This window comes from Micropterus salmoides, unplaced genomic scaffold (assembly GCF_014851395.1).
Source record: "Micropterus salmoides isolate LMB-PRFRI ecotype aquatic unplaced genomic scaffold, ASM1485139v1 Ms_hic_scaffold_8, whole genome shotgun sequence".
Lineage (NCBI taxonomy): Eukaryota > Metazoa > Chordata > Actinopteri > Centrarchiformes > Centrarchidae > Micropterus > Micropterus salmoides.
The window spans coordinates 33,721,054-33,747,542 of record NW_024044570.1 but is presented as its reverse complement, the minus strand read 5'-3'; the positions used below and the strand labels follow the sequence as shown (position 1 = coordinate 33,747,542).

Sequence of the window (26,489 nt, the reverse complement as noted above, 5' to 3'; positions counted from 1 at the left end):
CTAATATATGAACAGTGGAGACTACCAGCAACAGGCGTACTGGACCTCCATCATCATGGTAACAATAATAAACATGTGGTTAACGTTGATCACAGTTTGGTTAGGTTTAGGAACCAAAACTACTTGATAATGTTTTGAAAGAGATCATGATTTGGGTGAAAATAAATACTTTATGTTAGTAAGTCATGTGAGCGGTCTCGTGACATAACTGTAGTTACGTACGAAAGTTAAAATAAGTCCGCACTGACTTCTAGTTTCATACGAGACACAGACAGCAGCCTGTCCTGTGTCTGCCCTATCCATCAACCCTCCTCCCTTTGTAGACTGTTCATAGCTCTTCATCTATATATACCACTCCCTCCTGTGCACCTGTCATAATTAATAAGACCACTAGAGGTCCCCGCCTAACAATAAAGTTCGTAATGTCTATGAAGATTCTCAGTCATCCAGGTCATAGTTATCCAACGAAGGTTAAAGTCAAGGGCAACTGGACTTGGTTGAAGATACTGGAAGACGTTTCGTCCCTCATCCAAAGGACTTCTTCAGTTCTGACTGACTGGCAGGGAAACTCAGCTATTTAACCTCATTGGGGTCGTTGGCCTGCAGTCTACTTACATCTGAAGGACAGAGGACACTCGTTTGAGGACCACCAGGTGCACATTTTAGACAGAGAAGATGGATGGTTTGAAAGAGGTGTCAAGGAAGCATCTACACCAGGGTCGTGAAGCCGTCATTGAACAGAGGAGGGGGTCTACGCCACCACTTATCCCCCACTTACAATGCTGTCCTTTCATCACTTCCCAGGAAACTCAACAAACGTAACCTATTGGCCTCAGGTGAAGATGCCAACGATGGTCGTTCAGTCTTGGCCACGGGTAGTCTTAACGACTGTAACGACTGTCGTCACAGCAACAAGCAACACTAACGAACCAGCGGTATCGATGACCCGGGATAACGACCCCACTGAGGTTAAATAGCTGAGCTTCCCTGCCAGTCAGTCAGAACTGAAGAAGTCCTTTGGATGAGGGACGAAACGTCTTCCAGTATCTTCAACCAAGTCCAGTTGCCCTTGATTTTAACCTTCGTTGGATTGTTCGTAATGATCGTATGAAGCTGCTTGCTTAGATATCTATTTGGGCGTATTTTGGGGGCGGATGGTCTGCTAATTTTGGACAAAACATTAGCATATCAACCTCTTAGTCTTTTCATAGTTCCAATCATTCAACTGTCCAAACACATGTATCACCATTGCATAGTCAGACACATATATCACCAGCTATCAAATAGCTGCCTATTTTTTCCTCACGGCTGCCTGCCACCTGCTACAGATAATGAAGCGAGGCCCTACAGCGTGTTGGACTCCCTCCACCTCCCATCCCTGACAACATGGTATTGTACGAGCAGTTGCTCTTGTGCCAACGGGGGGGGGGGATAATACCCATTTGGAGAGCATAGCGGGGGCGTTGCTTCAGATACAGCTAATCCTCACACCTCATCGCTGAGATGTGGCTGGCTGCTGCATAGCTCGCCTCCGCCACTCCCTCTCTCTTTTTTTCTTTAGTCTCCTTATTTGCTCTTCTTTCTTGACATTCAGGACATCTACTGTTGTTTTTGTTCTCATCTCTGAGTCCTCTTCTCTTTCGCATTTTCTTCTCCTGCACTTATCCCCTCTCTTCTGGGGCATGAGCACAAAAGCCGAAAAGCCGGGGCATTTAGGGAGAGGAAGATAATAGAGGATTGAAAAGATGAGATAAGGAAGGTTGATTAAAAAGAGTAGAGGGGAACACAGCTCAGCATGAAATAATAAGATGTCCCGACAAAAATAAAATTATCTATCATTATTACTATCATTGTAAATTGAGGTTTTGTACCGCTGGACTGAAGAAGATATTTAAACACTTCACCTCTGGTTGTGGAAGTTTTTCACCATTTGTGGACATTTTATAGAATACACAAACTGAAATTTAATCAGCAGATTGATTGGTTATGAACATGTATGTGAAGTCAATACACACAGTTGCTACCAGACACAAACAGGATGATAGCTCTCTGCTGTCCCTCCTTTCATTTTAGAAAGCCTATATAAGGTGAAATATTGGGGCCCAATTGTCCATTATAAATGATTAAAGTAAGTTGTTTTTGAGTGTCTAGGACTCAAAAATACTTTTTACCCCCTTTACAAGATTATTACAAAAACAAGGCTGTAGATGAATATATATATATTTCTGAGAGTGATTTTTCAAAACTCAGAATTTGAATCTAATAAAAAAAATTGGTACATTACAAACACAAAATCTCAAAGAGTATGAGCAAGTTATTTTCATTCCATTTCATGTGAGGGGAGGCAGCAGGAGGTCGATCGGCTCAGTCATATAAGGACTCTGGTGCATATGCTTTACAGGCCCAAAAACATGGACCCCCCCCCAAACACACATATGGCCCTGGTGAATATCTTCTCTAGATTGAATGGGCGCTATCTTGGAACACAATATGCAGTGTTGGGCACTATATTAACTTTTCTTAGTTGATGAGTTATGAACGGATTAGGTGGAATTTCAGTATACACTAATAAGAGCAACACTAAGAGTAACAGTTACTTGTAGAGGCAGCTAGCTTCTACTAAAAGGAGGAATACGTATGCCTTCTAGAAACTCCCAAGTTGCTTTATTTACATGTTGCATCGCCGTAACTAGGTGTTTATAAAGTCACTGCAGTCAATGGGGCTGAACTGGTTAGTAAATACCTCCAGCCATGTCACATTTTCTATTTCTAGAATACAATAACTGTGACGTGTAGATATGGAGGTTTTGGAGTTGCTGGAGGGCACTGAGTACTCAAACAAATACTGAGCAAGTATTAATCTTACATAATTATTTTTTTAATTGAGTAATAAGTAATTCAATGAATGCTTCAAGAACCTTACCCAACAATGTTCCCAGGGCATTATGTGACCTGCAACTGTAACTCTAGACAGTACAGCAAAGTGACTGCATAGCCCATTGCTGGTCCTCAGGGACTGGATTCTATTAGGTTGATGTTTTAATGGTAAGTACAGTACCCTGTCACTTCATGTTGGCAAAAACTCCTCTTGACTAACAGATACACTCAAACCAACTTTTTCTTCTTAACAGGGACAAGAAAATCACAGAGCTCACTAACGTGACAGTGTCTTTGCACATGGAAGCTCTTCACAGCAGAACCATAAATCAACAGGTGACTCTGGTGGGAATGAGCAGCTTTACAATGTATACATCTGAGCTACAGAGGAGCATGAAAGTACAGATGTTAATTTAAATTTAGTAGTCACGTGGAACCTTGTAAGGTAACTTCTTATTCTTGTAATTCAATCCAGTGACGTGTTCTAGAACAAGAGTAATTGGCAAAGGTTGTGGATGAGTGAAGATGATAAAGTGTTAATTGCGCGGTGGCTCTGCTCAGAATAGAAACTCTGCCTGCACAATGTCTCCACAGTGAGAGAAAGTGATGAAATTACTTGTAAGGCCGACTCAAAAGTACAGGGCTAAAATGTGAATGGAAAGAATAGAAATGTCATTACAATAAAAGGTACTCACATGTCGAAAATGAGAGACAAACTGAGTGGGATAGGGTGAGAGAGGGAGAAAGAAAAAGCCTTTGGCTCCTCTCAACATTTTATCATGTACACAAATGGTTCTCCAACAAATACCAAATGTCAGAGGCCCTTAAAGTAGACAGAAGCCAGAGGCAGCATTAGTGTCTTGTATGTCAGCTTCCTGGACGCTCGCCCTCAGTCTGCCCTTTGCTTCAGCTAAACCTTTGGCTGACACTGCCCACCAGGACCCTCAGACAGAGGCAATGAAAGGCCTGTAACAGATCTGCCTGCAGAGACATGTAATCAGACAGTAATGGTCAGATCCGCCTACAAATGGATTTTGTGCTTTTTAAGATTTCTCGCCCCTGTGGGTGAGACTGATTGCATTGTACCTCAATGGTCATGAAGTTCATTGTGAATACATCCTTCATTTGATCCTAATCCTGAGGAGTGCTAAACTGTAGAGCTTGGATCTACTTACCTGCCCGATCTACATGCAGGTCATCTAAATAGGTAATGATATCAGCAGGAAGGTTACTACATCAGTGGGAACACTTTACGATGTAGTGATCCTGGGTTCATAGATTTAGTTTAGCTAAGGCAATATCTCAAGGCAGGTTTCAATAAAAGTTTAAAAATTAGCGGATGATGCAATGCAGCTAATTAGTAAATTAACTCTCCGTTTCTCAGTTCCCTCAAAGGTCAGCACTGTCAAGACGGTTTGCTATTGGTTCACAGCGGGACTTGTATGTCCAAATTCACTGAAGTTGAACTTGACGTGAATTACTTATGTCTTTAATTTTAAGAATAAGATTGTTCTGGAAGGTATTGTTAACTTTGTTTGCCAAGATGATAAATCAGGTTATGTTAGAGGAGGAAGTACACCAACCAAGGGGACTTTTCACAACCTGGAAACTGAGCCTTTATTCTTATGGCTTATTACTGATCTATAATAAATTATTTGTTAACAGTTAATAAAGGCATCAATTACAACTTCTAAACCGTTTATAAAGTATACTTTATTAGAAAGTGAAACCTTGGCTTTTGAATGGACTGAGTACTGAAATGTATTTAGATTTTTCTTTGAGGTTGAGCAAAACAATTGGATCTTGCAAAATGTATGCATCTGTTGGTAGGTTGGTAGGGTTTCATGGGTTAACATACTAGTGAAGGGACTGACCAATTCTGAAAAACAAGATACTGCTTTTCTTAAAAAAAAAAAAAAAAAAAAAAAAAAAAAGACTGCATACAGAAAAAATACAGTTTAAAAGACATGAAGAATCCAAAGGGCACTAATGTGGTAAAATCTTTTTGTGTCCATGTGTCAGGACAATCCCATATCAGGATCAATAGTTACAGCCCAGCGTCAACATCAATATTTTCATCAGCGGTGACCTGATCTCCTGACTTGCTGTCCATCATCTGACACACACTTCAGTTTGCAGTTAGGACTAGCCGCTCTCACATGGTTTGTTACACTAAAGCCTTTTCCACATAAATCCATGTATGACCAGTTATAGCAGCCTGCTGCTTACTGTTAAATATTTTCTTTCCTGGAATATTGCCTGTGTCGGATAAATCTAGAACCTGTTACAAAACAACTTGAGCAAGTGGGACTGTTGATAGTTTGTGGAGAACCAATTGACTTTGATTGACCTTACGCATCCATTGTGCAATACATTCAGCATGTTAAGTGCTAAGGTTGGCAAAACCAGCAAGTTTTGACCTTGTGCATGATGCAGATGGCCTCAGCTGAATCAAGTACAACCAAAACAGTTGGCAAGCTGTGTAAAATGTAAATAAAAATAAAATGTAATGATGTGCAATACAGTGGAGCCCCATATTTAATTGAAAATAGCACAAAAGCAACTTATCAAATACTGAAACTGTAGAAAATGTAGTGGAAAATGAAATGCTCATTTTGAATTTGATGCTAGCAACATGTTTCAAAAAAGTTGGTAAAGGGTCATGTTTACCACTCTGCTGCATCGCCTCTTCTTTTAACACTCGTCTGGGAACGGAGGAGACCGACTGATGTAATCTTTAAAGTGGAACGTTTTCCTATTCTTGCTTGTTGTAGGATTTCAGCTGCTCAACAGTTCGGGGTCAGTTTGTTGTATTTTACTTTTCAAACATTTTCAGTGGGTGACAAGTCAGGACTGCAGGCAGGCCAGTTCAGTACCAGGACTCTTTTACTCAGTGTTGTAATACTTGCAGAATGTGGTTTGGCATTGTCTTGCTGTAATAAGCAAAGCCGTCCTTGAAAAAGATGTCATCTACTTGGCAGCATGTTGTTCCAAAACAGCATTAATGGTGCTTTCACATGTATGCAGGTTAGCAATGCCATGTGCACTAATGCACTCCCATACCATTACAAATACTGGCTTTTACACTGTGCACTGATAACAAGCCGGGTGGTCCCGCTCCCCTTTAGCCTGGAGGACACAGGGTCCATGATTTCCAAACAGAATTTCAGATTTTGACTCATCAGACCACAGGACAGTTTTCCACTTCACCTCGGTCTACCTAAAATGAGTTTCTACTTGCATTTGTGGATGAAGTTTTTGGAAATGTTCCTTAGCCCATGCAGTGATGTCTCCTACAGAATCCTGTCTGTTTTGACGCAATGTCATCTGAGAGCCCAGAAGGTCATGGCCAGTATTAGTTTTCGGCCTTGACCCTTGCGTACAGAGATTTCTTCGTACTCTCCACTGTTGCCACTGTCCCAACTTTTTTAAAATGTGTCACTGGCATCATTACAAATGGGCATATATATATAAAATGTATCAGTTACAACATTTGACAATCAAATCACATTTTGTTTTAATTTACATTTTACATAGCGTGCCAACTGCCTTGCGATGGACTGGCGACCTGAAGCTGGGATTGGCTTAAAAGTAAAAGTATCAATGAATGATGCAGAAAAGCCCTGAGGTGCAGTTCAGTCTAAAATGACACATGCAGGCTGAGATGTGTCTCCTCTGGATAACAAGCAGGGACAGCAAGCTAATCAGCAGCTAAAGGCCAACACTCACATACAGAGAGGGCATGGACAAAACAGCAGTAACACCGTGCAATAATACAGACTGACAGTAAATACCAATATGGTTTGTAAGACTCTCTCTGTGGACACTTTTCGAATGGAGTTTGTAGTGTCAGACAGATGTTCTACCAACTAACTGTCTTGCATTCAGTGTTAAAAATAAAGCAGTGATTACTGTAAATCAAAACTACAGAGGCAGCTACACAAATGAATCATTAGGCTGAATATCAATCAAGTATGAGTCAGCTTTAGCAGAGGTCTGACAATTACCATTATCAATATTCCCTCAATAGTAGCAAGTATTTATGGGTGGGTTCCATTCCAAAGCATCATTTTGGATCAGACATCACAAATTGTTGCACAGTAACAGATAAAATGCAAGACATTGGCAGTAAACTACAGAAACCCTAAGCAGCCATCGATGCAGGAAAACTATCTCATGATAACAAATGTTGTTTTCCTGTGATAACTGGATCATTTTCTCATGATCTTGCGATAACAAACCATAGCTGAATACAGGGGTCGGATGCGTTTCTTTAGGATAATTTCCAACAAATTTACAGTGTTTCTGGTTAGCTCAGTTGGTAGAGCACAGGACTACTACTGTGTTGTTATTTCTAAATCACAAGGAAAGGATCCCGTTATCAAGGGAAAACAACATTTATTATGTCAAGATCGCGAGATAATTATCCTATTATCACAGGAAAAGAGTAAAAAAAATATTGAAACCGCTCAGGGCTTCCGTAGTAAACACAATATAAGATTGTAAACTAAACCCACGAACGTCTATGGCACCTTTTTTTATACTTAAACCAAGAGGTGCCAAATTCAGAAATGTACATAAAAGAAGAATTGCAATGGTACTTCGCAGCAGGCACACCAATTTATTTTACAGGTAGAAAACAGGACAGCTTTGACTATTTCAGCATCCCTAGTTAGTGTTTTAAACTCCATTTTGAAGAGGAGTCTTTTTGTAGCATAAAGGATGTATGAACTATACATTTATTAGCTTTTTACAAAGTCAATTCATAGTCAGACTGTGCTTGTAATTCATCCACACATTTTAGGAAAAGTTCATGAACGCAGGTTTCCGTCACCTTCTATTAAAGTGGATATAACAAGATCAAATAATTGAGCACCGCCAACTTTGACACTTGATGACCTTTATTTCTAGTTACTGCATAAAATGTCCTCTTTGATTCCTCTTAAGCAAAATGGGGGGGAAAAGGGTGACACGCAACAAGGGTCCCTGGCTGGTCTCCATGCAGGGCAGTTTTTGGGCTTTCTGATCAAAAGGAGTCCTGTAATGGTGGGTGGCAGCATGACATGTGCGTTATGTACAGTAGAAGCAGGTATTGCAGCGTCATGGTTAGATTAAAAAATGCTATCAGCATTCTTTGTCACATCGTTTTTTTTACAGAACACCAAGAAGTACTTGTAGTACAGGCCTTCTTCACATACAGGTGACACAATTTTGAGTAATAACATTAATGATGGCTGTTTTCTGCACACTGGCTGACTGTCATTAGCTTACTGAACACTTAGAACAGTCATAATGTCTGCTGTGAGAAAGGTCCCTCGCCTACATCAAATAAAATAGCTATTTATTGTCCTACTGTCTAACATATAGCAGGGCATCATTGGTGATTTACTCTCATTAACAGAAATATACACATAAAATTACTCAAAACATCACAGTCCCCTGGAGTCAGGTCAAATGGTTCGTCCCACCAGCAGGGGTCAGGAATGTTCCACAGGAACGTTGTCTCCAGGAGAGAGGTGAAGTCTGCAGTTGAACAGCCTATCTGCCCACAGCCTGCCCTCATATCACATTTGATTATCTCACTGTAGGACGGTTCAGACTTGAGGCAGAGATGGGAGGGAAGGAAAGGTTTGCAGACTGTGCCACTTTTTAGAGTAGCAGCGGGTGAGACAGCTAACCAGCAGCCTGTTTGCCACATTCTTTTGCTTGGAGACAGTCAGCTCATGGTGACGGGGGGGTAGTAGTTTACAGTGGAGACCTGAAGCTGAGGGAAAAGACTAAAGACTGGTTATGAATGCTTTCAAAATGTTAACGTCTCAGTAACTCAGGCGGTGTGGTGGGTGACCCTCACTGATGATTCTACCAGAGACACGTTTTACCAGCATTTGGTGTCCGACAGGTGGTAACAGCAGATTGTGCTCAGTGTGCACAACAGTTGGCATTTAGAGACCTCAATCTGCATGCCGTGTCTACACTTTTAGTATTCATAATTAAAATTAAAAGATAGCTGCTTTCTAGTTTGTTTTGAAAAGGAGCTCATGTTACCACAGAGTGTTCAGTGTACAGTGTATCAATAACAGCAGATGTATCACAGGTCGTAAATATTGCGACAGCAGGTAGTTTGCAACAAGAAATGTATTACTGATATTGTGAGATGCTCTGCTGCTTCCACCAAGGTCACTATAGCTTTAATGTCTCCTGTTCTGCTGGTAGGCAATTTAGAAACGACTGAGTTGGACTGCTTAATGGAAAATGTTGCTATTTTATCATATAAAATTATATATGTTTAGCTAAACGTTTTATCCATATCATCATCAACGCTCATTGACCAGTCTAAAAATCCTAAGGTTACCCATCTGTAGTGAACAGGAAAACAGGAAATGTTAGGAATCTTTACTTGATATTTGTCAAAACAATTAAATCAATAATGAAAATTTAAACAGACAAATATGTATATATCACCTGAATGTCCATCAAAACTCAACGTATATATTAGTCAACACTTTCAGCACTAGTGATGAAAAATCTAGTGATCATGAACACACTGTCAAACTGTCAAGATTACATGAAGCTCATACAGTATGACAGAATAAATAAAATGTGTATTCTCCACAGGGCCGTCGTCCCACCACAGAGAGCATGATCAGAAGTAAAGAGTGGATTTGTCACAGTGCTTAGAAGAGTTGACCAAGTTCTGCTCCATGTCAGTATTCTTTAACCGCAGGCCGAGGTCAGGGCTGTATATCGTTGATCTTCCTCTTGCGGTAGTTCAGAACCAGACTGGAGGCGGTGAGTTGTGATGCACGGCCCTTTTCCCAGCTCTGGAAGCCGTTGAGGCCACTCTGCCCGGACCTGAACAGAGCCTTCTCCAGACAGTCCAGGCGCTCCACCAACGCAGACGTGTCCTCGTTGTAGGCATTCTGGGAGGAGTCCATGGTCCGTCTGAACCGGCCGATGAACGTCTGGACGAAGGACAATGTCACTGATTAGATGAGACAACATTCTTAAAGAAAACAACCCAATCAAAGAGTGCGGGTCCAGAACCGGCCCCTGCTACACTGAGTTCTAACATTTACAACTACTAACTACAGCTGGTATATCATTAAAGCTGCAATCAGATGGAATTCCTAATTTGCCATCTTGATAATATTTTTTAGCAGAGTCCCTGCACCACATTTTAAAGAGTCTCTATAGAAATAACTTATACAAATGTAGGGAGCACAAGCAGTTGTACAGGCTTGACATGAACACCCGCCAACCCACCGCATGCAGGTGGATTTCAGCTGTGGCGGATAACTAGCCATGTTGTCATGTGAATTTTAAGCGTACTTTCAAAATGTCACAAAAAAAAAACCCCAATATATATTGCGTTTCTATCAGCTGGTTTGGAGCAAATAAACCAGGCTACAGCGAGCGTAGTTACATCAGTTACACATGGCTGTAATAACCAGGACGGTTGGGTTCGCATGAACCTGATGGCCATGGATCTTAATAAAATGGAGAGAGGTCCTCAGGAATGTGTTTCAAGCGGGCAAGTTGCTGCCAGCCATGTCTCTGCACGTAATGGGAATCCGGTGTTATGCTGAGTTTTGCATGCACCTCCAAATAATGCTTTTAACGCTATAATATCCTTTGTGGGGTTCATCAATGGGGATAAATGATTTGAAGTATATAGTTTATGAACATTTAGAGTCGTTAATATTTTATTACACTTCGTAAAAGTAGCATTCATTGAGATTCAGCAAAAAGATGCGGTGATAACCACGTCTGATGAGTGCGCAGATCAAAGGATCTGAAAAGGATCTTTAAGAGGTGAATGCACAATTTGGCAGAACAGATGATGAAGGCTACCTGTTGAGATTTGCATCCACCCCTTTTCTCAGCACAAATTAGCGTTACCAGCTGCGAGGTGCAGGAAATTCTCGGCAGGCATGCAGAACTCTGCACAACCGGGCAAGATGCCGACAGCAGAAACAGCTGATCAGACATCAGTTACAAGTTTGCTACGTCAGAATTTATTCCGAAAAAGTTTTTCGATGTCCGATTTGCTCTTTATCGACAAAGGCAAAAATCACCTCAAGCGAGCGTAAAAACGTTAGCAAAATTAAAGATTTTTTTCCCCCAAGTATTGCCGTTTCCACCAACCTTTTCTAATATGATACTTCAAAATGCGCATTAAAAAACATTGATGGAAACACGGCTACTGCCACTAGCCACTTTGGCATGTTGAAAAATACGACACTCCAACTCCCATGAGTACTACGTGCACATAGTGTTTGATCATCGGTCCATTCGTGAAGCCTATTGTCTTTACTGACAACACTGTACCGACTATCACAAGTTGACGCTGTGGAGATTAAACTCGTTGACTGGCCGTCGGACTGAGGGCTATAGCCTGGTGTCAACAGACGCGTCTCACTCTCTCCTGCAGTGCCGCCGCTCGAGGTGCACAAGTATGACATCCAGATGTTTGTCAAACGAAGATAGTAAAAATTGTATCTGTCACAGGGCAGCACAGTCTACCAGCAAATAAAGGAGCTTGACACACAACCTTATTAGAGCTAATGATCATATATATTTTAGTACACCATAATCAACTTTAATCATATAAAACGTCATTTTCTAACAACACAAATGTGGCCAGTTTGGAAAAACACAAGCCACATTGGCTAGTGAGCGAAAAAATTTAATGTCAAGCCCTGGTTGTACATCTGAACACGGGCTGCATGCAGTAAACACATGTTCATAACAAGCTCAGTTCTCACTCACTTGATGGCGTGCCTGATTAAATGTAATTAAGATGAGCTTGAACATAAGTGGGTTTTTAGTCAACATTCAGTTTGTAACTCACTAGCAACTGGGACAGGAACGCCGCAGAAGTTGCCTGTGAATAGTTTCAGGGATTATTTATTCCTATTATAACTATATGTAACCATTTTGCTATAATTAGTGTAGAGAAGACACAACAACTGCGGCAGCCTCTGTACATGGTTTCATCCAAGCATATTGTCAATATTTTAGAGACCCCCCGCAAAATATCACAAATCCTGTTTTCAGGGGAGCTCATGTCGGCTGGCTCCCCGTTGTTCATCCTGGCCGTAGCCTCGAGAGAAAAAAATAATTATATAATATAAATATATATTGATAAACATATTCAGGTATTTTCTTAGATCACTCAGGTGCTTCAGATCAGCCCAAAACAAAATGCTACCTGGATGCTGATGTACTTAATAAATAATCGACTGGAAATAGGATAATAAGTGTTTGAGTGGCTTGCAGGCAAAGAAAAGCATCACAATACATTGTCTTCAATTTCTTTTTTCATATGTGGCTATAAAAAAGTGCTCATTTCTACAATCATATTCGCCACAGTCACTATGAGATGCTATGAAAGAAGAAAAAAAAAAAAAAAATATATATATATATATATATAGAAGAAATAGCCTATATGTTTTGTAAGTGTGACCAGTCTGGGGAAGGAGGCAGACTACAGCTGTTGTAAACAGGCACATGTAAAGCAGCCAGTTAGTTTGAAAACCAGTAAGGATACAACAGCAGTCATAGAACAAGAAGCAGCTGCTTTGTTTTTCTGATTTGGTTTTGAAACTAAATAATCAAAGAGCAAACCACACACAGATTTTGATGACATCCAACTGAGATTTTCTTATGAAGCTCACACAGTTTTGTCACTTAAAGTAAACCTGTTGGTGCTTGAGGCTGTGGAGAAGTCTTACAGTGTGCAACAACCATCTCTTTCTGTTAGTCTGTCAGACAATCTCCCCGGTTACAGCCGTTTGTTTTCTGATCTGACTGCGCCCCCTAGTTGTAATGTCCTAAATAACACTGGCTTCATTTGTTTTAAATCTGCATTGTGTTGGTTGATCTGGGAAGTTTTGTATCGAAGCATCTGGGTTGTAAACTATATATTATCACACATTTATTGATACTTATAAAGAAACCCAGAAAAATATTTTGGTCATTGCAAGCTTGTACAGTATGTATACTTTCACATACAGGTGCAAACATTCATTCCACACAGACTAATATATTTCAAGTGTTCATTCATTTTAATTTTGATGATTATAACTGACAACTAATGAAAACCCCAAAATCACTATCTCAGAAAATTAGAATATTGTGAAAAGGTTCAATATTGAAGACACCTGGTGCCACACTCTAATCAGCTAATTAACTCAAAACACCTGCAAAGGCCTTTAAATGGTCTCAGTCTAGTTCTGTAGGCTACACAATCATGGGGAAGACTGCTGACTTGACAGCTGTCCAAAAGACGACCATTGACACCTTGCACAAGGAGGGCAAGACACAAAAAGTCATTGCTAAAGAGGCTGGCTGTTCACAGAGCTCTGTGTCCAAGCACATTAATAGAGAGGCGAAGGGAAGGAAAAGATGTGGCAGAAGAAAAGTGTACAAGCAATAGGGATAACCGCACCCTGGAGAGGATTGTGAAACAAAACCCATTCAACAATGTGGGGGAGATTCACAAAGAGTGGACTGCAGCTGGAGTCAGTGCTTCAAGAAGCACCACGCACAGACGTATGCAAGACATGGGTTTCAGCTGTCGCATTCCTTGTGTCAAGCCACTCTTGAACAAGACACAGCGTCAGAAGCGTCTCGCCTGGGCTAAAGACAAAAAGGACGGGACTGCTGCTGAGTGGTCCAAAGGTATGTTCTCTGATGAAAGCAAATTTTGCATTTCCTTTGGAAATCAAGGTCCCAGAGTCTGGAGGAAGAGGAGAGGCACAGAATCCACATTGCTTGAAGTCCAGTGTACAGTTTCCACAGTCAGTGATGGTTTGGGGTGCCATGTCATCTGCTGGTGTTGGTCCACTGTGTTTTCTGAGGTCCAAGGTCAACGCAGCCGTCTACCAGGAAGTTTTAGAGCCCTTCATGCTTCCTGCTGCTGACCAACTTTATGGAGATGCAGATTTCATTTCCCAACAGGACTTGGCACCTGCACACAGTGCCAAAGCTACCAGGACCTGGTTTAAGGACCATGGTATCCCTGTTCTTAATTGGCCAGCAAACTCACCTGACCTTAACCCTATAGAAAATCTATGGGGTATTGTGAAGAGGAAGATGCGATACGCCAGACCCAACAATGCAGAAGAGCTGAAGGCCACTATCAGAGCAACCTGGGCTCTCATAACACCTGAGCAGTGCCACAGACTGATGGACTCCATGCCACTACGCATTGCTGCAGTAATTCAGGCAAAAGGAGCCCCAGCTAAGTATTGAGTGCTGTTCATGCTCATACTTTTCATGTTCATACTTTTCAGTTGGCCAACATTTCTAAAAATCCTTTTTTTGTATTGGTCTTAAGTAATAATCTAATTTTCGGAGATATTGAATTTGGGACTTTCATTAGTTGTCAGTTTTAATCATCACAATTACATAAAATAAACATTTGAAATATATCAGTCTGTGTATAATGAATGAATATAATATCCAAGTTTCACTTTTTGAATGGAATTACTGAAATAAATCAACTTTTTGATGATATTCTAATTATATGACCAGCACCTGTACTTCAAATCAAATCCTTTACCATAGGCTGGAAATCCAACTGTGCATTACAAACTGACATTCTCGCACGCAATTCTTCGTGTGCACGTCTGTATGTCAAACAACAATCAAACAAATCTACAAAATAAATAATAAAATACTCCTTTAGTAAAAATGTGACACTGTAATTGTAACAGTTCATTATTTTTCTCTAATTGTGACCTTTGGTTCAGTGGAAAACAAAAAATAAACAAACAAACAAAAAAGTACTCTTGCTAAGGCGATATTTAGGGCTGCGCAATGACAAAAAATCATATCCCGATATACGTAGGTCATTTCATACCTCAATAACGATACATATCCAGATATAGAATTTGTTTTGTAAATTCAATGAAATATGGCATTTCCAACTGTAACTCGGGATATTTCTCTGCATTATAAAAGTGGGGTAACTTGGCAACACCATGACAAATACAATGATAGAGTGAACAACGACACAGCAAAGTAATGTAACTAATGTTAGGTAGGTTGTGGATTAGCAAAGTAATTAGTAAGTAAGTAAAATTTATTTCACAGATAAAATCACAAGGTGCTTCACAATATAACAAAAAAATACAGTTCTAGCTTAACACCAGAAACACATTGACATATGACAGACAACTTTAAAACCAAGCTTAATGTTTAGCAAACGCCTGTCTTCTGCGAATCTTCAGCTGCTTTTTAAAAGAAACAACACAGTTTAAGGTGCGTAACGAAGTGGGGAGTGCATTCCACAACCTGGATCCATCGATCTTAGTTTGGATATGTTCCTTAGTTGGAAGAAACAGTTTTTAATTAGTTGGTAGCAAACTGATGCTACTTGCTGCTGCAAAGCTAACATCAGAGGATGAGATGGTACAGAAAGCGACACACACAATTTTTCTCCCACCCCTACGCTGTAGCATGTATGACACTATCATACAATGCAATTAGCCTACTCAGACAAGTCTCGCTGGGTTTAAATACCTATAGCCCATTGAACAATTAACAAACAGGATATAAGCGCCCTTCTTCTATAGATTCTTGCTGGAGGACACGATGTAACACGTTGCCGTGGCAGATACCGACACACCAGTGGGCTGAACGGAGATGATGTGCACACAGCTTTGTCTGTGTAGGCTGGCTCACCTTTATAATTGGGACTAAACCCAAAATACTCCCAAACAGGGGTCATGTAATGTTATCCCACCACTCACAGTCGCTATCAAGTTGCCTGTTTTTTTTGTACGTAGTGGCAATGAGCAACAGGTGAACGCAGCGGAGCAGAGGAAACGAGCGGGAGCAGTGATGTGTGGCAGTAAATGTAGAGTGTAGTAGGGCTGAACCATTTAGGGAAAACATCTAATTGCGATTTTTTATCTCTGCAAGATATTGAGATTATGATTTGATTTGCGATTTTATTTTATTTTTTTAAAGTTGGGCGATGTCTACAATGAAACATCAGGATGGACAATGTCATCGGGTGCGCGTGCGCCCACGTGCGCGCGGGGGGCAGCAGTCGCCTTATGTGCATGTATTCTCGCACAGACTTCACTCCGTAAAAAAAATGGTAAGTTAGACTATTAACTTACGTTACAAGTTGCAGCGATATTTTACACACGGACCAGGTAAAGCAATGGTGAACACACAGGGTGCAGATGTTGGTTTCAGTTGTTTTATAGGCTGCGTCATTAATAAGCAGAGGTGAGGCTCACCTGCTGCCGTGATAAGGGATCGCGGGTGGAAATATACGGAAAGGGAGCGGGATGATCACTCCCTACATGATCACTCCAGATCATGTATCAACAATAAACACAGTTAAAACAGATAAAAAATAAACAATTTAACAACGTAGCCTACTTAACCATGGTAGAAGCAAAAAAATCAAGGAGAACCGAACAAATCAACAAAATCTGAACAACTCAGCAAAGTCAGGCAGGCAAAACGCTGTCATTCTGAAATGCTCCATGTGAGAAATGCAGCCTGCACAGAGCGGCACAACAGCTGCTCACAGAGAGCCGTTATACATAGTTGAAGCACAAGAAAGGACAAATTAACAACACGTCAACAATGTAGGGCAGGCTAAATGCTTCGCTTCTGAAACACTTCAGTGTGAGTTGACGCCGCGCAAAACCTGCCTGTGTAATTTCGGCTGGCGCCATTATACCACATGTTTTCCTCTAGTTTTGTTTGTTGTAAAATGTACACGCCATGTGCCCCACTCTGATTGGTGAGTAGGACCGTAACAGGAGGCGCATGGAGCTTGAGATTGGCGAGCAAGTCACACAAGGATGACAACAGAATGAATATGTAACTGCATGACCGTTTGAAACGGGTCAGAGGCGCTGTATAATTAATCTACATTTTAATCGCCGTCTTCACAATGAGCTAATCGTGTTCTTTCAAATCGCAATTTCAAATTGAAAACTATTAATCGTTCAGCCCTAGAGTGTAGATTACAGTATGACAGAGAATAAACTAAGTAGTGGAACAAAACCTTGTTAAAAGAATAGTTTGACATTTTGGGAAATAGGCCTGTTTGCTGTCTGGCAAGTTAGATGAGAAGTCTGATACCGCTCTCATACCTGTGGCAACAACCAACAGTCAGTTCGCTTAGCTAAGCATAAAACACTGGAAACAGTGGGAAGAGCTAACCTGGCTCCAAAAGTAACAAAATTCACCTACTGCCATCTCTAAAATTAACATGTTATATCTGGTTTGTTTAATCTCCACAGAAACCAAAGTGTAAAAATGAAAATTTGTTATTTCCCGGTGGCTTATGTGCCAAAACATTTTGAACTTTTTTAGTGGGAAAATCATCGCAGACACAAATTATTATTATAAGTTAGTATTTTATGTCCTAAAACATGTCTGGGTGGTGGTGGTGGGGGTCCTTTAAATAAAGCACCACAATCTGTATAATGTTCACTGGACAACACATAATATATTATAATATTTGACTTAATTAAACAGCTGCAATCTGTGCAGTCTAGCAGCATCAGCTGCTTGGCAGATTTCCCACCATTCCCTGCCCTCTAGCTCAATTAATGAGTCCAGATCAGATAACTGTATACTTAAACACAACATCAGACATGTCTGTTCACCAGTGATACCACATTGTTATTCTTGCATCATGTCACAGTTTAGATTTCTGACCATTAGCTCTCAATGACAATAAGAGAGGCGGGGATCTGTACACACTGTACACCTATGCACACCGGGTTCTACTAAGCCTACTAAATATCCAGCACCATCAGAAACTTTTTCTTCTCCTGCAGGTTTGTCTCACCTCCCAGAGGGCATAGTCATGCAGGGTTTTCATAAATCCATTAAAAGTTTTCCAGAAACATGCTGTGTCCTTGATGAAGTAGATAAATCACTGTAATGACGTGTAATGTGTACAACAAGGACCCCTGTCTGATTTATTTATTTATTATTTGTTAATGGTGGTCCAGTGTAGATCTGGGTACTATTAAAATGGCAATACCAACGATAAGTTTTTATATTTAACAATTAACTTTTCTGTGTTCATGTTTGCTCGTGTGGTTCACCTGCAGCAGCGTCTGTGCGATCTCTGGGTTCTCTGGGTTGTCAAAGTGCAGCATCTGGGATCCCAGACCATAGTAGTAGGGCCCCATCTTATGCAGGTCCACTACGTTGGGGTCAGCGTTGAATACAGTCCTCCAGCCCTCCCTGTACACCTTCGGAAGCTCGACTGACAACACTCTCCTCTTCTTCTCGTACAGTCCCTTGGAGAGCCACAGAGGAAGCTCCATCTTTGTACCCTAAGATAAAGGAAATAAGAGTTGAAGTAACTGTCAAGACCCCCGAGCTCCCGGCATGCACGACACCAGGACCCTCAAACTGAAACAGCATCCATTTTCTTCTTTAAGCCTGTGCTTTTCCTACTGTACAAATTTCCAAATGTCTTCTGTGAAGTAGGCCAAAGCCTGTGTTTTATACAACATTTCGTTATGATAAAATGTCACTGCTGGGTCCTGTTTAATTTACAGTATCCACCATGATTTGTGACTTAACGCCAATGACGTTGGATTTATATTAATGTAAGCATCCTCTAGTTTTATATATTGCTTTAATGTCCTTGACCACTGATTTTTGCTGCCCATTGTCGCCTGTGTGTTAATCAATGCCTGCATGAATACCACATATCCTCCCAGATAATAATAAAGTTGAAGTTTTGCATTATTTTCGACCACATATGTGCCAATTCCAGTAATTTAACGTCATGGCAGGGTAAGAATAAACTGCAAAGTATTTAATGAGGTTTGGTCTAAGTTTCGTTTCAAAAAAAGACCTGTACATCTGAGAGACACAGTTATCTCTAAATGTATTAACACTATCACAACGTTCATACATTTTCCCTCAGTAACTTTACCGACCTCCGGTATGTCCTGCGTGTCACTCGACTTCTCCAAGAATCCCAGCCGGGGGAAAGTGCACTCTGTCCGTATGGGAAGTCTTTCATGAGAGAGCAAAATATCGTCGAGAGACAGGAAATTCTCCTCCATCCCCACCCCCGGTTGTACAGACTGATATGACTGCGTATCCATTTTGTGGCTGAATGAGGCCAAACGTAGCTTTAAACCAAATGTATTTACTGAAATATTGAGCAGAAACCTCTCTTGTTGTGTTTACAACGCCTCCTTGCTGTTTTGGCGCGAAGACCTGTTGCCCAATCAGAGCACTGCTGTGACGTCTAGACCAGAGCAATCGATTCAATCTGAGTCGAACTGAGTCAAAATGTTCTGCTGTCCACGCCTTTCTGCTCTTTTTCTGCTTAATGTTCTAAAGGTTGCTGTTTTGTCATGTTTTCTTATAGCTGTAAAACAGTAAATGTACTGTTGCAATCGTTGTAATTAATTTCACAAAAACAGTGAAATGAATTACAAAATAAAATGTTATTGTTGCCATAAAAATCAGGTGCAATTATTTATTTAGCCATTAGAGGTCAGAATATTACCATTACAAATGTAAGGTCCCCTTGTGTCCTGAATTAAGAGTTTTTAGCGGTCATGACGCTGGAAACTATAATAATAATAATAATAATAATAACACAGATAGAAGATAAGGGTACTACAAACAAACACAGTCAACCTTGAATTTCCATTCAACTAAATTGGAAAATCTCTTATTCTATTACGCTCTCTGTCTGTCCTGATCACATTTATCAGTTGATAAATGAAAAATGACAGCTAGTCCATACTGGAAAATATTTTTCCCCATTTTACCATGACTTTACAAATCAGGAAGAACAGGTCAGTCATCTGTCTTATTTTGTTATTTTTAATATTATAGATTATATGTCATTGTTATTACTCATCCCACAGATTGCACATCAAAGTAATCAGACATGTTAGTCGGTGCCCCAAAAAGCAGGCAGCCATTCACAAAGTAAAATCAACTAAAAGAGGTCAAATGAAATAGTAAGCCATAGTAAACGAAGGTACTGTCTTCTTGTGGCTGTGTGTCCGAGCTGAGTGGGCAGGCAGAAGGTACAGTGGGCCTACTGTTGACTGTAGCAGCAGTCTGAGAGACTCTGCAAACCAGACTAAAGCGCACGTCATTTCCCAAAGAGATCATCCCCCTCTATTTGCTGCGGGCCATGATACACAGGGAACATTGTGTGTCACACAAATAGGCAATGAGGTTAGCAGTTACCATTATTATTTGGCTTCTTATGGCCCACTGTTACGCACCATGATGCTGATACCCATCCTTACTCAAATTAACATTGCCCTCTGTCTCGAATCGTCCATGTGTCATGGCCCCAATAAGGAACAAGGACGATCTCAGCGCTGCCAGGCTTGTAACACTTAATTTGAAGTGGTGCTCACGAGGCATCATAACCACATTATCATCACAAGTGCTTTAATGTGAGATGTGATATAATGAGGAAAAAATCTCCAGTAGGATTAAAATAATTTCTGCCGAAAACAATTTCAAACCACATTTAAACCCCACTAAAGCTGAATTAGACATCACATGACGGCTGCTCCAAATGTTGAATAAAATATAAAATTGATTTCTAATAGATCTTTAAAGTGAGGTCACAAAGCATACTCCTGTTTTCCAGACCAGCCAGTGTGGGATAAGGACAGTCAATGACAGAAGAAAAAGATTAAAAAAAAAGTAAATTTGTTGTTAACAGTGTCTCAACTACTGTTGATGAGAAACAGTTGTATTTTTATAAGCCAAATGCAGCTTTACTGTGTCCCATCATATATTTTAATTCTAATGCTAATTGTTTTCTGAATGCATTTATTATAGCTGCATTAATCAAATGTTTAGCCCCATGAGGGCAGTGGAACAAGCTAAAACCCACAACCATACAACATATTATCACCTTCTTAGGTTTTTATGTATAACTTATTAGCAAACTGTTGCCTACTTACACATCCATCAAACACATCCATCACTACAGGTCACACCTTTCACGTTACACATGGTCATTTGAACCACTGTCAATAAAAAATATTGGTTCAGGCTTTGTAGTTGCTAAATGCTCCACTATTCACCTGTGCTTCACCTGCTTTCGGGTGGCAGTAGCTCAGTCTGGAAGGATTAGGCTGGGAGGGTCGTCGATTCAAGTCCAGCTCGGACCACAGTTGCAGAGTGTGGATTGGTAGCTGGAGAGGTGCCAGTTCACCTCCTGGGCACTGCCAAAGGTGGCCCCAACTGCTCGGCACTCTGTCATCTCTCTGTGTGTTGCTGCATGTGCATGTGTCTTCTTCTTCTAGTCGCTAACTTTGCCTGTCAGCTGAACAGGTACAGGGTGTTCAGAGCTTTCTTCACTGAAAACAGTTGCCTGGGGGTTGGGTGATAATTCTTGAGTGAACTCTTACATGTAGTCATTTAATCCATTGCATTATTTTTACTAGAGCAGCTTTAAGCTAACATACAATAGTATATTCATACATATGCTATATGTCTACAGTCCTTATAATGCCTCGTAAAACACTTCATGTAAAGTTTATGAAAAAGCTCTCATGATAAAGGTTCCCAAAATGGACTGCGCTGACTTAGGCATCCAACTTTTGCAGGAAATACAGATGCTCATGACTAGCGCAGTGTGAGTACAGAGCAATCCCTATTCTGTAAATGGTTAACTCCCAAATTATCACATCTGAAGCAGTTTTCCTGTCAGCTTCAGAGCACTACAGATGCCCCTTTGGGAGTTGACTGCATTCAGTTGTGTTAAATGTCATCTGTTCTGGTATAAAGGTGACTATAGAGCAATAAAGGATAAAAGCAAGGGGTGACAACTTCCCCACCCGTCATTTTACTTTAGTGCAAAGTTATACCTCAAGAATCAGAAAGATTGAGAGATTAAAAAGATCAAAATATAGTGTGGATGGCTGTTTTCCCACACATACACACAAACATACTATACACTTCCAAGGGTTTTGGCTGGATTCCTCATGTTATAGCCTACCCCAAACAAAAGATATTAGATCATATGACATCTGTAAGAAAGAATGAAAGTCTTAGTGTTCTGAAGCTGTTGGGAAGCTCTCAGTGCTGATCAGTGATTTCCTGCCAACATTCAAGATTTGGTCTGAAAATTCTCCCGAAAGCTGGGTTTCCCTGAAAGCATCTTAGCAGTGAGTCCAGCTCTTACACACTGACTTACAACAGTGGAACAGTACTTTAGGTTAGTTAGTAGGTTCAAGAGTTTGGACCAACATGTCCTGTCGTTGTGACTTTTTCAACATTATATATCATGGAGAGAAGAAATGTTTGAGGAAGAATCCACTCTTGAATGATTCAACAGCAGCGTGTTATGTACCGTATTTCTGATGCATTTCTTCAAATGTAAGGTTTGGTATATTGAATCGCTTCCCATTGATAGTTAGCCAAACAAAATGATGTCAAACTGGGATATTTCCAGTATCTATAATAGAGTTTGCTAGCAGATTTGTGAGTGAGGTTTTAGAATCAAGGGTACTGATAAACCTCAATAGACCAGAATGCACTGCAGCCACAAAACATGTCACGCTTTGAGTAAGAGTTACAAGGTGGGAAGAGTTATTTTAGGCATTAGAAAATATCTAATGCCTAATGTGTAAGATACAAGTTTGAGTACATTAAAATGTAAGTAGAAATGTCAATTAATTAATTAATTAAACCTCTATGTTTCACCCCCCTTCACTCTGAAGTGCTTTGAGTATAGTTTTGTTAAATGATCCTTTCATAAATATCCATGTTGAGGAACACTGAGGAAATCATTTAAAGAAAACTTATTTTTTTACTTATTTTTATTTAACAACTCTCTCAGCATGGCCACTATTATTGCAGAAAGTTTAAGAAGTAACTGTGGTAATAGCAGGAGACAGTCGTAACCACATTCTATACATTTACACATGCCCCCTCTACAGCCCCTTCCTTGTCACTTGTCAAAAGGCATTCTGGGAAATGTAGTAAAATGACCAATTGAAATAAGATTACACACAGCCTGTTTAGAGAAAGTGGATACATCACATTCATTCCCAAAATAACTCCTGGAGTGTGTTGAACATTTCTGACTGATGTAAGAGTGAGAGATGATTCAAGGGTGGATTCTTCCTTAGCTGTAACACCATGTCCCATTAATATACAAGTATAATACAGAGAGTGTGTCTATAGGACGATAATAACCTCAGGATTAAGATGTTTCATGGGAAACCCAGTGCTGCTCAGTTTGTATATGTTGTATCTGGGTCACAGAATGAGAGTTGAAAATAGAGTCTGTCATCTAGCACAATTTATTCCACCATTTGTTTACAGTAGCTTTGTAAATGCAGTTGGTTTGTATGTTGATTTGTAGTAGTCTTCACACATCAGCTCTTGGCATTCTGAAGAGTGAGTAACACCTCACATGATTGAAATATTAAACAAATATTGTTAAATATGAACAAATGAATAAATAAGCCCCGTTGAGTGGATCCACAGTGGGACTACAGAGTCCTTTTTCGGGTCTGAGTGGCTCACGTCTCCGGTCGCAGTCAGCCAGACCTACTCTAGCAGAAACACAACGTGGGGAACCAACAGTAGCATAGACCAATAGGCGCCTTTTGAATCACACACTCACACACACATGCACAAACAGTCATATGCACGGAAACACACACGCGCTCTCACACTCGAGGCTCTCACGAGAAAATGACTAATCATGATCACATGAAAAATCTGGCAGATCTAAAAAGAAAGAACCGAGAGAGGTTACATATGTAATTTACAATATGTCACGTCGCTTCTCTGTAGCTGTAAACATCAGCAAAGTAAAGGGAGGACTGCCAGTCACACACACAGGGAACATGGACATCTAGACTGTAAACATTTCAATATACAGACACACACAGCACTGTCCCAGTCAGCCTTCTACAGTGACCTTTCACGCTGTCTCACACACACACACACACACACAGACTAGGCTTCAGCAAAAGCTATGTTGTCACGGTTCCAAGCTCACACACACCCCACACACACACACACACACACACATACACACATAGTGTACATACACATACCGGGTGAAGCCTGACACTGGGGCATCCCAAACACACACACAGTAGGAGCGTAAACTACATTGCTGGCCCCTTCCTCCTGCTCAATCGGAACTGAGCATGCTCAGACTGCTCCTCTCCACCCCCAGTCCATCGTTAGATGACCCCCCTCCATGCTGTACATACAAGACAAGCTGACATCCCAGTTTATGTGTTTGTTTTTTTTTAACCCTCCATCCCTCCCTGCCTGCCCAGATGCGCAAAAATCTAAGAAGCATTTTGGGGACTGTCTGATTTGATCATAATGAGTCAAATTGGCAAGGATGGGCGCAGAACAGAGGCAAGAACTATAAGAAAGAAGCACACCCTTTCTGTTTTGAGAGGACGTCACAAAGTTGGAGTCCTGAGATGAGAAGCCCACCAAATAATGTACAAGTCTGTTTCTCAAAGCAAGCTTCTGCAACTCAACAATCCTTCATTCGTCGTTTTCCTCCTCCTCCCTCTGATCCTCATTGTCTTCCTTGTTTGGCTTTCTTCCTCTTCCCTCCTGCCCCCTTCCCTGCTCTACTTCCTCTCCTCTCCCAAGTTAAGGCCATGGAAGGGCTGGACACCAGTGACTGACAGGCCTGGATCCAGATAGAAGATGGAAGGCCAGTTGCTGGAGGCCTGCGATGACCTGAGCACATCAGGGAAGCAACTGGCCACTTGAGTTAGAGGGGGAGCTGAGGCCGATGAAGCCCTGTAAGGGACTCTGTTAGCCTGGAAAAGTGGAAGGGGAGGGATGGAAGGGCGCTTGGGCCGGGTTTGTAAGCAGTCTCTTCAGCAGATGTTAAATGGAGCGCTGAGGTGGGGGAGGGGCCTTTAATGTACGAAGGTTTCACGTTTTTTTTGGTTCAGTTCACGAGGAATAATTATCTTGGTTAGGATGATAGAATCTGTCAGAATAAGTACGTGTTGATCGCTTTGATTGTTTCATCAGATTTGGTTGCGTCTGTGTCCAGATATCCATGGCAGGACCACGAGATGTCCTGGAGGCACAGAGGAGGAGAGGCGGGGCACAGACAAACAGACAGAGGGGGAAAAATGATGCGTGGCTTGTAGTTATATCTGGTTTACAAAGCAACATATTAATAGATGAAAAATGGTTAGATTTAGTCATTTGTGTAATTTAACAGAAACTCTGTATATGAGTATAAGAGTGTACCACAGAAAGAGAGTGTATGGATATATTACTTTTTCAACAAACAAACAAAAAAGACCAAGTTTATCAATGTTGGGTATCTTTAACTCTAATTTTAGTCCGCGTGTATGTTATTTTTAGACATGCTAGGAGCTTGGCTCGACGGTAGGGTTACTCAATTATAGCAAAAATCATAATCACGATTATTTTGGTCATAAATGAAATCACGAAGTATTGATTGACTCAGGAAACATCATGCATTTATTGAACTTTTAAATTCAATGCTTCATTTTTTTTTAAAGTATGCATTATCCAAAATATCCCCTGAAATGGGAAAAAGTAATCAAATAGTTTAAACAGCATCATAGAGCCAAGACTAAGACAGCACCGCTATGTGTGTGTGTTTGCTGGACCATGGAGTGGAGCAGAGCAGGTGACAGGTGAAGTATTTGAGTTGACGACACCTCGTTATGTTACAACGCTGAAATTCAGTTCATTCGGGAGATGCAGTTACTTAAACCAATGGAGAGGAAAGTATAAATCCAGTAATACGTTAGAAGACGGGGACACAGAGAATATTTTACAAGCACGAACCAGGTAAAGCAAGGCTTAACACACCTGGTTTAGTATAAGCACAAATTGTTATGTAAATTGCAAAGGGGAGAGGAAAAGTCCGCTAGCCGCTAGGCTAATGTATGAGGTGTAAAATGCCATAGGCTGAATCTCATAATGGTGACTAGCAACTTGTAGCAGTTTTAACCCCGTCATCTCAGCTTGAGCTGAAGTAAACATCACAGCTGCTGAGAGGGAGTTTGGTCTTTTAGGGGGGGCGCCGCTGTAAAGGAAAGGATGCGCTGGATTTATAACACAAGACAAAACGAGTGTCATTGTGAAACAGCATGCGGTTCAGGGATGATTTTAATTTTTTATTAACTTGCTTTCATAATTGTTGGAAATTTTGATTAATTGCACAGCCCTACTCTGTGGAACTTTGTGTTTGTTGCTAATTCTCAAATGTTAGCATGCTAACACTCTAAACTAAGATGGTGAACATTGCAAACGCACCTTCGTAACATCAGCTTGATCATCATTTTGATTACGAGCGTGTTAGCATACTAACGTTAGCATTTGTCCCAAAGCAGTGCTGTACAGCTTCACAGAGCCGCTAGCATGGCTGTAGACTCTTGTTACAGTATTAAAATGTGCAATTCTCTGTTTTATCTTTTATTGTAGCTAGTTTTATAACCTGGCACAGCTTGGTCTTTGAAAGGTGCTGTACAAATTTAAATTTCTCACCTTCAAAATTGAAACATTAATCTTAAAATTATAAGTCATTATTTCTACAATGAATTTGTATCCAGTCAAATCCATCAAATCCATCATACTAA

General features: G+C 40.7%; 2 protein-coding genes across 2 annotated transcripts in view; both read right to left on the bottom strand.

Moving 5' to 3' along the window:
• Positions 1–9,234: 9,234 nt before the first annotated feature.
• Positions 9,235–19,089, bottom strand: gins3 (GINS complex subunit 3). Its single transcript, XM_038706647.1, has 3 exons — positions 18,819–19,089; positions 17,970–18,203; positions 9,235–9,839 (listed from the first exon to the last, which is right to left on the bottom strand). Exons 1-3 carry the CDS (start codon positions 18,987–18,989, stop codon positions 9,609–9,611), a joined length of 636 nt encoding a protein of 211 aa, XP_038562575.1. The 5' UTR covers positions 18,990–19,089; the 3' UTR covers positions 9,235–9,608.
• A 4,073-nt stretch (positions 19,090–23,162) lies between these two features.
• Positions 23,163–26,489, bottom strand: part of znrf1 (zinc and ring finger 1) — a 64,288-nt gene continuing 60,961 nt past the window's right edge. The window contains exon 5 of the mRNA XM_038706958.1: positions 23,163–24,949. The gene's annotated coding sequence lies outside the window, so the exon portion shown is untranslated. The remainder of the gene's footprint in view (positions 24,950–26,489) is intronic.